The 11,942-nt window shown below is 38.1% G+C and overlaps 1 protein-coding gene across 1 annotated transcript in view; it reads right to left on the bottom strand.

The window, feature by feature from the left end:
• The window catches only part of LOC108317455 (SHC SH2 domain-binding protein 1-like), a 20,535-nt gene extending 11,141 nt beyond the window's left edge, over window positions 1–9,394 (bottom strand). The window contains exons 1-2 of the mRNA XM_037745518.1: window positions 9,024–9,394; window positions 5,722–5,840 (exon numbers count right to left, since the gene is read on the bottom strand). Of these exons, the coding sequence (XP_037601446.1) occupies window positions 5,722–5,840; window positions 9,024–9,198 (294 nt within the window). The 5' untranslated portion in view covers window positions 9,199–9,394. The remainder of the gene's footprint in view (window positions 1–5,721; window positions 5,841–9,023) is intronic.
• Window positions 9,395–11,942: the final 2,548 nt, after the last annotated feature.

Here is an 11,942-nt window from a genome sequence, read left to right as displayed (position 1 = left end):
AATGCAAAGCCAGGTTTCTCTGTTAATTGTGCTCAAAAAAAAAAAAAAAAAAGAGGGAGAGAGATGGTAGAGTCATAAAGGGAGGCAAGCTACCTACACTTCACCTGAACTGATGAATGATGACACCAGTAAACTGTGATGTCCTGTACATATAATATAAAACCTCGAGCAACCACTAAAAAAGCTATACAAAGAGATATTTTCAAAAACAAATAAAATTCTGAAAAATGTTCTGGTATCCACAGGATGGCAGTAAAAAGCAAATCAAGAAGTGAAAAACAGAACAAACAGAAAACATAAAATAGCAGACTAAAGACTTAACATTAATAATTAAGTGTAAGTGATCTAAATACAACTAAGAGATCAAGATTGCCAAAGTGGATTAAAAACATGACTCAACTATATGCTGTCTATAACTCACTTCAAACAGAAGAATACAGGCAAGTTGAAATTAGAACAATAAACAAAGATATATCATGCAAACAATAATCAAAGGAAACCAGCTGTGGCTACATTAATATCAGATAAAGTAGACTTTAGGGCAAAGAAAATTACCAGAGGTAGACATAAAATAATTATAATCATGCTGGCTCACCAAAAAGATATAGCAATCCTGCATGAGCATACATCAAATAACAGAACTGCAAAATATGTGAAGCAAAAACTAATAGCACTGAAAAGGCAAATAAACAAAATTAGTTATAATGAGAGACTTAAACACTCCTCTCCCAACAATTGACAGAAGAAAAAAATCAGAAAGAATACAAAAGAACTCAGTACCACCACCAACCAATATGATCTAGTTGACATTTTATTGGATATACCACCCAACAACAGAATACACATTCTTTTCATTTGCTTGCAGAACATGTATCTAAATAGACCATATCCTGGGCCATAAAAGAAACCTCTAGAAACATAAAAGAATTGAAATCATATAGTGTGTTTTCTGATCACAATAAAATCAAACTAGAAATCAATAATAGAAAGATAATAGTAAAACTCCAAATATTTAAAAACTAAACAACACACTTCTAAATTCTGCATGGACTAAAGAATAAAAATTAAAAGTACCAAAATTTACAGAACAGCTAGAGCAACGTTGAGAGGGAAATTTATAGCATTAAATGCTTACATGAGAAAAAAGTCTCAAATCAATAATCTAATATCTCAGATGGAAAACCCAAAACAAGTAAAATAAACCCAAAACAAGCAGAAGGAATGAAATCATAAAAAGAACATAAAAAAGTAAAAATAAAAATAAAAAATAAATTTAAAAAAACGAGAACTAAAAAAAAGGAAATTTAAAACAAAACAATTACGATAAAAAAACCACAAAACAATGAAACAAAGAGTTGGTTCTTTAAAGAGAGAAAACACAAACAATCAACATAAAACAGGGATCATTACTATAGACCCTGCAGATATCAGAAGAATAGGGAAGTACTACAAACAATTCTATACATATAAATCTGACAACTTAGAAGTAGTCCAATACCACAAAAAGCACAAACTACCAAAATGTACTTAATATGAAATAGATCATTTGAATACCCTTTTAACTATTAAAGAAATTGAATTCATAATTTTAAAAATTCCAAAAAAGAACTCTCCAGGCCCAGATGATTTCATTGGTGAAATCCATCAAGCATCTAAAGAATGAATAGCAATTCTACACAATCTCTTCTACAAAATAGTAGAGAAGGGAACACTTCGGCATTCATTTTATGAAGTTATTATTATAAAACCAGATAAAAACCGCAGTACAGAAAACCAAAACTAGAGACCAATATTCATGAATATAGATGCAAAATTTCCTCCCAAAATATTAGGAAATATAATTCAGCAATAAATAAAAAGAATTCTATACCGTGACCAAGAGGGGTTTATGCCACAGAGTCAAGGCTGGCTCAAAATTTGAAAATCAACTAATGTAACTCCCCATTTTCTTTTTCCCAGTAAGAAAAATCATGTGATCATATCAATCTATCCAGAAAAACACCTTAAAAGTCAGTATATTCCTGAGAAAGGAACTCAGAAAAAAAAGAAGTCAACATCCACTTATGATAAAAATTCTCAAAAAAAGAAAAAAAGAAAGAAAGAGAGCGGAAATTCTTCAGCTCAATAAAGAATATCTAAGAACCTAGTCAGCCTTATTCTTTTTGATGGAATACTAAATATATTCTCTCTAATATCAAAAATAAGGTAAGAAAGTCTGCTTTCCTTGTGCTGGAAATTCTAGCCAGTGCAATAAGGCAAAGAGGGAAAAAAAAGGCATAAATATTATGAAAAAATAAACCTCCCCCTATTTGCAGGTAACATTACTCTCTCTATATAGAAAATCCCAAGGAAGCTACAAAAACATTCCTATAAGTACAGTTCAACAGTCATCGGATATAGGATAAACATATAAAAATCAATTATATTTCTATATACCAGGGACACTGAAATTAAAAATATCACTTACGGCCAGGTGTGGTGGCTCAGGCCTGTAATCTCAGCACTTTGGGAGGCCAAGGTGGTCAGACTAAAAGGTCAGGAGTTCAAGACCAGCCTGGCCAACATGGTAAAACCCTGTCTCTACTAAAAATACAAAAATTAGCTGAGCGTGGTGGTGCATGCCTATAATCCCAGCTACCCAGGAGGCTGAGGCAGGAGAATCACTTGAACCCAGGAGGCAGAGGTTGCAGTGAGCGGAGACCACACCATTGCACTCCAGCCTGAGCAATAGAGCAAGACTCCATCTCAAAAAAAATATATATCACTTACAATCACTCCAAAAATTGAAATAATTCGGTGCATACATAACAAAACACATACAGCATTTGTATGCTGAAGACTACACAATGCTGATGAAAGAAAACAAAGATGTGGCTAGGTGCGGTGCCTCATGCTTACAATGCCAGCACTCTGGGAGTCTGAAGCAGGAGGATTTCGAGTTGGAGAACAGCCTGGGCAACATGGCAAGACCCCATCTCTACAAAAAATAAAGTAAAAAAAATTAGCTTGGTGTAGTGGCATGCACCTGTGGTCCCAGCTACTTGAGAGGCTGCAGTGAGAAGATGGCTTGAGTCCAGGAGACTGAAGCTATGCCATGAGCCATGTTCATGCCACTGCACTCCAGGCTGGGTGACAGAACAAGATTCTATCTCGAAAAAAAAAAAAAAGGACATCAGAGATTTCAAATAAATGGAGAAATACGTTGTGTTAAAAGACCGGAAAGTGTTAATCCTTCTCAAATTGACATATGGGTTTATTAAAATTCCTATCAAAATCTCAGCATGATCTTTTGTGGATATAGACAAAATTATTCTAACAAACATTTGAACTGAATAGCGAAAGAACTAGAGTGGCCAAAACAATTCTGGAAAAAACAAAGTAGGACAAATCACTCTACCTGATTTTAAAACTTAATGTACAGCTACAGGTATGGGTGGAGGGATAGCTACACAGGTGAGTGAAACGAAATGGGAAAAGAAATGAACTATGACCTAAACCTCACACCTTATACCGAAATTAACTAGAAAACGGATCACAACCTTATGTAAAATACAAAGCTATAAAATTTTTTGAAAAAAAAATAGGATAAAATCAGGATCTATGGCTAGGCAAAGAGATCTTATCAGCAAAAGCTCAACTCATAAAAGGAAAAACTGATGTACTGGACTTCATGAAAATAAAATACTCTTTTCCATAAAAGCCCATATGAAGAAGGTGAAAAGACCAGCCACAGAGTGGCAAAAAATATCTGCAAACCACATACCTGACAACGGACTAGTATCTAGAATATACAGAGAACTCTCAAACCTCTATAGTAAAGAACAAACAATCCAATCAGAAAATGGGGCAAAAGTCATTGCTATTTCAGTAAAGAGGATATAAGAGTGAGAAATAAGCATATGAGAAAATCCTTGACATTATTAACAACTGAGGAAATGACAATTAAAACAACAATGAGATATTACTACACACTTATCAGAATGGCTAAAACAAAAAATAGTCAAAACATCAAATGCTCTTGAAGATATGGAGAAACTGAACCACTCAAACATTGCTAGTGGGAATGTAAATGGTACAACTACCCTGGAAAACATTTCAGCAGTTTCTCTGAAAAAAAAAAAACTAAATATATATGACCTACAGCTGCATCCCTGGGCATTTACTCCTTAAAAAATAAAAACTGACGTATCCAAGACTGAGTAATCTATAAGAAAAAATAAATTAATTAATTAAAAAAAAATTAAAACTGTCAGCTGGGTGCAGTGGCTTGTGCCTGTAATCTCAGCCCGTTGGGAGGCGGAGGCAGGCAGATTGCCTGAGCTTGGGAGTTTGAGACCAGCTTGGGCAGCACAGTAAAACCCCATCTCTACTAAAATACAAAAAAAAAAAATTAGCCAGGTGTGGCAGCGTGTGCCTGTAGTCCCAGCTACCGGGAGGCTGAGGTAGGAAAATTGCAGGAACCTGGGAGGTGGAGGTTGCAGTAAGCCCAGATTGCACCACTGCACCCCAGCCTGGGCAACAGAGTGAGACTCCATCTCAAAAATAAATAAATAAATAAATGTTAAAAAAATTTTTTTATATAAAAACTGTGTTCACAAAATACCTATACCCAAATGTTTATAGCAGCTTTACTGACAATAGGTAAAAACTGGAAACAATCTAGACATCCTTCTACAAGTCACTACACAAACTGAGGAATAGTCCACACATTGGACTATTCCTCAACAGTAAAAAGGAGCAAGCTACTGGTACCTACAAGGACCTAAGTGAAGCTCCAGAGAACTACACTAAGTGAGAAACGCCAGTCCCAAAGAGTCACATACATACTGTGCGATGCCATTTTTACGCTTTTGAAATTATGAAATAAATAGAAATGAAAAACAGCGCCGGGCGTGGTGGCTCACGCCTGTAATCCCAGCACTTTGGGAGGCCGAGGCAAGCAGATCATGAGGTCAGGAGATCGAGACCATGGTGAAACCTGGTCATGGCCATTTCATCCTGGCCATGGTGAAACCCCATCTCTATTAAATACAAAAAATTAGCTAGGCATGGTGGCGTGCATCTGTAATCCCCGCTACTCAGGAGACTGAAGCAGGGGAATTGCTTGAATACAGGAGACGGAGGTTGCAGTGAGCCAAGATTGTGCCACTGCACTCCAGCCTGGCAAAAGAGCAAGACTTTGTCTCAAAAACCAAAAAAGCAAAAAAACAAAACAACAACAACAACAAAAAAAACAGCTTAAGGTGTGCCTGCAGTTAAGGAAGAGGTTGGTGGGAGAGAGGCAGGTGAGTTTGGCAGCATGAAGAGCTCCTTTGGTGATGGGAATATTCTTCCACTTGACTGGACTGATGTTAGTATTCTGGTTGTGATGTTGCACGACAGTTTCACAAGATGTTACTGTTAGGGGACACTGGTGAAGGGCATCATGCAGGACCTCTCCCTGCTATTTCTTACAATACTGTGTGAATCTACAATTGCAAAGTTATAATTTTAATGGTCTAACCCTCTCTTAAAGCTAAATAAAGAAATTGTGAGATTTATTACTTCTGTTCCTATGATTTGAAAATGCTACATGAGAAGACCCTTGCACAGTTGAATTTGACTGACTTGGTAGAGATGACCGGAGAGTAGGAATACGCACACATATCTTGGTCCCGTATTTCATATATTCATTTACAACTTAAACCCAAACTACTTCCCTAAGAGGACAAGTGTTTCTACCTTGGCACCATATAAATCCGAGTTCTTCATCAGAAACTCTGCTGACGTCCGCACTGTGACTCCAGTCGTCTCACACTGCAGCACACAGTTTTCCAGCGTAGTCTTACCACGGTGAACGACTGTGACGAAAACACACGCTGACTGCTTTAAGAAGTAATGTGCCTTTTCCAGTATTAGAGATAGCCTGGTGCTGACATTAGATGTGGACTAAATATTTCTCAAAAGCTACCATTAAATTTTCTTACCTAAATTACAAATTCATAAAATAAAAAATGACTATTTTGAATTATTTTCTACAATCTAAAAGCAACATTCTTTAAAAAGAATGATTTGACCTCAGATACAAAAGCACTTTTCATTACTAGAAAAAAAAAGTATCAGAGAGCAATTTTGCTGAGTATCTCGGAAGAAAAAGACCTCGAACCAAGAAAGGGGATACAAAGATTCCAGTAAACAAACACTACTGCCATGTGGAGATAACTTCGCTCTAGTGCTACCTTGAATACAGAGAACACAGACCACAACACTGGAAAGTTTTCAAAGAAAAAATCACTGCAGAGAAAAGAAACTAACATTAACAAATTATCATGAATAGGTTATTTTTCACTTCAGTGTTAAGTTTGCTAAGTCGTCACACTGCACATAAAAAAATAATTTTTTAGGCCATGCATGGTGGCTGACACCTGTATTCCCAGCACTTTGGGAGGCCGAGGTGGGCAGATCACCCAAGATCAGAAGTTCGAGACCAACCTTGCCAATGTGGTAAAACCCTGTCTCTACTAAAAATACAAAAATTAGCCACACGTGATGGCAGGAGCCTGTGATCCCAGCTAGTAGGGAGGCTGAGGCAGGAGAATCGCTTGAACTGGGGAGGCAGAGGTTGCAGTGAGGTGAGATCGCACCACTGTACTCCAACCTGGGCAACAGACCAAGATTCTGTCTCAAAAAATTAATAATTTGTATTTACACTGATGAGCATGTACATTTATACTAATGAGTAGTATGTTTCTAATGTGTCTATTAAGTGCACAAAAAGCATTATTTTTTTAAAAATGTACACATCTTAATTTAAAATACTTTATTTTGCTAAAACATGCTAACACTCCTCTAAATCTTCAGCAAGACATAATCTTTTTGCTGGTGGAGGGTCTTGTCACAATGTTGATGGCTGCTGACTGATCAGAATAGTGTTTGCTGCAGGTTAACGTGGCTGTGACAATTTTTAAAAGTAAGACGGTGAAGTTTGCCACATTGACTCTTCCTTTCATGAAAAGACTTCTTTGCAGCATATGATCTTGTTTGATAGCACTTTACCCACAGTAGAAAGTTGTTCAAAATTGGAATCAATCCCTCAAAGTCTGTCTCTGCTTTACCAAGTTTACATAATATTCTAAATCCTTTGTTGTCATTCCACCATGTTCACAGCATCCTCCCCAGGAGATCCCATCTCAAGAAACCACCTTCTTCACTCATCCATAAGAAGCAACTCCTCATCTGTTCCAATTTTTGTGAGATCGTAGCAATTCAGTCACGTCTTGAGGCTCTACTTGCTATTTCCACCACATCTGCAGTTACTTCCTCCAATCAAGTCTTGAACCCCTCAATCATTCATGAGGGCCGGAATCAACTTCTCCAGAACTCCTCTTAATGTTGATATTTTGACCTCCTCCCATGAATCATAAATGTTCTTAGTGACATCTAGAATGATGAATCCCTCCCAGAAAGTTTTCAATTGACTTTGCCCAGACCCCTCAGAGGATTCACTATCAATAGCTGCTATAGCCTTATGAAGTATATTTCTTATGTAGTAAGGTTTGGAAGTCGAAATTACTCCTTGATCCATGGGCTGCAGAATAGATGTTATTAGCAGGCATGAAAACATTAATCTCCTGATACACCTCCATCACAGCTCTCAGATGGCCAGGTACGTTGTCAATAAGCAATCATATTTTTAAAGGAATCTTTTTGTTTTCAGTAGTAAGTCTCAATAATGGGCCTAAAATATTCAGTAAACCATGTTATAAACAGATGTGCTACCATTCAGGCTCTGTTGTTTCATTTCTAAGGCACAGGGAGAGTAGATCTGGCATAATTCTTAAGGGCTCTAGGATTTTCTGAATGGTAAATGAGCACTGGCTTCAACTTAAAGTCACCAGTTACATTCGCTCCTAACGAGTCAGTCTGTCCTTTGAAGTTGTGAAGCCAAGCACTGACTTCTCTCTAGCTATGAAAAGTACTAGATGGCATCTTCTGCCAATAGAAGGTTATTTCATCTACATTGAAAATGTGTTGTTTAGTATATCCACCTTCATCAATTACCTTAGCTAGATCTTCTGTAACTTACTGTAGCTTCTTCATCAGCACTTGCTGCTTCACCTTGTGCTTTTATGTTACAGAGATGGCTTCTTTCCTTAAACCTCATGAACCAACCTCTACTAGCTTCAAACTCTTCCTCTACAGCTTCTTCACCTCTCTCAGCCTTCACAGAATTGAAAAAGTTAGGGTTTTGCTCTGGAATAGGCTTTGATTAAAGGAATGTGGTAACTGATTTGATCTTCTGTCCAGACTACAGAAACTTTCTCCATATCAGCAATAAGGCTGCTTTACTTTCTTATCATTTATATGTCCACCAGAGTAGTGCCTTTAATTTCCTCTATGAACTTTTCATTCACATTCTTAACTTGGCCAACTGACACAAGAGACCTAGGTTTCAGCCTATCTCAGGTTTCAACATGCCTTCTTCACTAAGTTAAACATTTCTAGTTTTTTTAATTTAATGTGAGAGACAGGTGACTCTTCCTTTCATGTTTATTAGCCGGTCTAATTTCAACATTGCTGTGTCTCAAGGAATAGAGTGGTCCAAACAGAAGGAGAGAGATAGGGGAATGGCTGATTGGTGGAACAGTCAGAACCCACACAGTCGTCAGTTAAATTCACCATCTTATATGGATGTAGTTCATGGCACCCCAAAACAATTATAGTAGTAACATCAAAGATCACCAGGCACAGATCAGCATATCATCTATAGTGTTTTAAAAAGGCTTACAATAGGTGAGAGTTACCAAAATGTGACACAGAGACACAAGGTGAGCACATGCTATCAGGAAAATGGTCCCAACAGACTGGCTGGAAACAGGGTTGCCACAACCTTCAATTTGTATAAAACTCAGGATCTGTGAAGTGGAACAAAACAAGGTATGTCTGTACTCGAGTGGCATTTCATTAAATTCTATCTTCCATAGAGAGTACGGTTTTCCTTCAAAGCTTAGAAGAAACAATACATCAAACATTCAGATACTTACTTAAGATTCCCTCTACAGCATTGTGCTGAACAAATTTTATGCCTGAGATTTTAATATCAGCACCCGTGCAGTCCACAAAAGTGTCACCTTTGCCCCTCTTTTCTATCACAATGTCATCTGGTAGACCATATCCTAAGACAGAACAAGAACACTCAAGATGGGTGAGGAAAAACATCTAAATAAGAACACTCTAGAACAGGTTTCTCTAGTTCAAATGACTACAAATGATGAGACCAGTCAACCAGGTTGTACTTAATAAAATCTCTCTCTACATATTCTGTTTGATTTAAACCATGGTATCCAATTTTTAACAATCGCCACTCTCTGACTAGTCCCCATATCAAGATGACTACCCTGTCAACTATCTCACATCAGCTTATCACTAAATTCACTTACAAAATTGCTATAAAAAATAAATAATGTTCAAAACCAGCCTAGGCAACCCAGTGAGACTCCATCTCTACAAAAAGTAAAAAAAAAAAAAAAAAAATTAGTCAGGCGTGGTTGCACGCACCAATTACTCACTACTCAAGGAGGCTAAAGTGGGAGGGTCACTTGATCCCAAAATGTTAAGGTTACAGTAAGCTATGATCATGCCATTGTACTCCAGCCTTTACTCTGGGTGACAGAATGAGACCTGGTCTCAAATGAATGAATGAATGAATGAATGGACTTACAGCTGAGTCAAAGAACTTTAAAGCATTCACACTTAGAAGATTGCTTCTAATATAAATTACATTTGAATAAACCTAAGCAGTTCTCAAGATGATCTAATTTTAATATTCTCTTAAACAGTTAACTTAAAATCTGACAAACTGACTACTTACTAGAAAAAAACAGTCTACCTCATTAACAAATAATAAGCATCAGATAGAAGCTGGGCATGATGGCTGTAATCCCAGCACTTTGGGAAGCTGATGCAAGTGGATCACTTGAGGTCAGGAGTTCGAGAGCATCCTGGACAACATGGTAAAACCCCACCTCTACTAAAAATACAAAAATTAGCTGGGTGTGGTGCCTGCCTGTAATCCCAGCTTCTCAGGAGGCTGAGGCAGGAGAACTGCTAGAACCTGGGAGGCAGAGATTGCAGCGAGCTGAGATTGTGCCATTGCACTCCAGCCTGAGTGACAGAGTGAGACTCCATCTCAGAAAAAAAAAAAAAAAAAAAAAGCATCAGATCTTGGTCAGGCACAGTGACTCATGCCTATAATCCCAGACTTTAGGAGGCCAAGGTGGGTGGATCATTTGAGGTCAGGAATTCAAGACCAACCTGGCCAACATGGAGAAACCCTGTCTCTACTAAAACTACAAAAATCAGTCAGGCATGGTGGCAGGCACCAGTAATCCCAGCAACTCAGGAGGCTGAGGGAGGAAAATCGCTTGAACCTGGGAGGCAGAGGCTGCAGTGAGCTGAAATCACACCACTGCACTCCAGCCTGGGCAACAGAGTGAGACACCATCTCAAAAAAAAAAAAAAAGCATCAGATCTCAATAAATCTTAAATCAATAATGCAGGCTAAACAGCTGAGTGGGCTTACAAAAAACTGGAGTATCAGAAAGCTAAAGAACTCGGTTGACTTCCATTGTAAAACAAAACCACAGAGACAAAGTTGTAAGAAATAACTCTCACTGTCTACAGATGAGTCTTTGAGTAAATGAAAGCAGTAACTGCATTTAACAAGCAAAGCCACTGAATTTATCTACACTTGAAGAGAACAAACAAGGCTTTGGGGGCCCTAGAGAATGCAGGAGGACTCCACACACGGGAATGCTACCGGGACGGACTCTGGATGCCTGAATTATGAATGATTTTGTTTTTTAAGGGTACATTTCTATGTTTTGACAAATGTATACAATCATATGATAGCCACCACAAAAAAGAGGTGTAGAATATTTTCATCATCCTGAAAGATTCCTTGTATCTCTTCCCGGTCAACCACCCTCCCCGTAATATCCCTGCTTCTAAACCCTAGTAACCCTGATCTACTGTCACGATAGATGTGTCTTTTCCAGGTTTCATATAAATTTACAGAGTGTGAATACTGTGTTATTCCAATTACATGACACTCTAGAGAAGGCAACACTATGGAAGCTAAAAAGGTCAGTGGTTGCCAAGGGTTGGGGGAGAGAGTGGGATGAACAGGCAGAGCACGGAGGATTTTTAGGACAGTGAGTCTTTTCTGTATGACACTATAATCATGGATACATATTACAGTATACATTTGTCAAAACCTATAGAATGCTCAACACCAAGAGTGAATGTATCAGGCAGACAGGAAAGAAGGAAGGAAGGAAGGGAGGGAGGGAGGGAGGGAGGGGAGAGAAAAATGAAATAAAGAAAGAGAGAGAGAAAGAAAGAAGGAAAGAGAGAGAAAGAAAAAAGGAAAGAAAGAGAAAGAAATAAAGAAGGAAATAAGGAAAGAGAAAGAGAAGGAAGGAAGGAAGCGGGGGAGGGAGGGAGGGAGGGAGGAAAGACAACAGCTCAGTGCCTATCAGACCTATACATTTTAGAGTCTTCGGGGTTGGATCCACTTCTCCTTCCTCTCTCTGTTCTTTCGCTGGGCAATTTCATCGTCTTACTACAACCCTAACATGTATAGACCATTTGTCTTAGCACCAACTCTCCATATCCAATTGACCATATTTTAAGGTCAGCATGTCCAAATCTAAACTCTTTATCAGTCCCCTCAAACTTGACCTCCATCCAGGATTCTCCACTTGAATACATGATACCGTCATCTATCCAGTTTCTCAAGAGAAAAATAAAGGAGTCACCTCTCTACATCCAATCCATCAGCAAGTCTTGTAATCCAACTTTCAAAGCCTATACCAAATTCTTAACACTTCTCACTCCTCTGCAATCATCCCTATTCCAAACCATGATTATCCCTTTTCTGGGCAACTGCAGTTACCTCTTTT

This window comes from Cebus imitator, unplaced genomic scaffold, assembly GCF_001604975.1.
Source record: "Cebus imitator isolate Cc_AM_T3 unplaced genomic scaffold, Cebus_imitator-1.0 Scaffold202, whole genome shotgun sequence".
Taxonomy (NCBI): Eukaryota; Metazoa; Chordata; class Mammalia; order Primates; family Cebidae; genus Cebus; species Cebus imitator.
The sequence above is the reverse complement of the archived record's forward strand: the minus strand, read 5'-3'. Positions and strand labels throughout refer to the sequence as shown.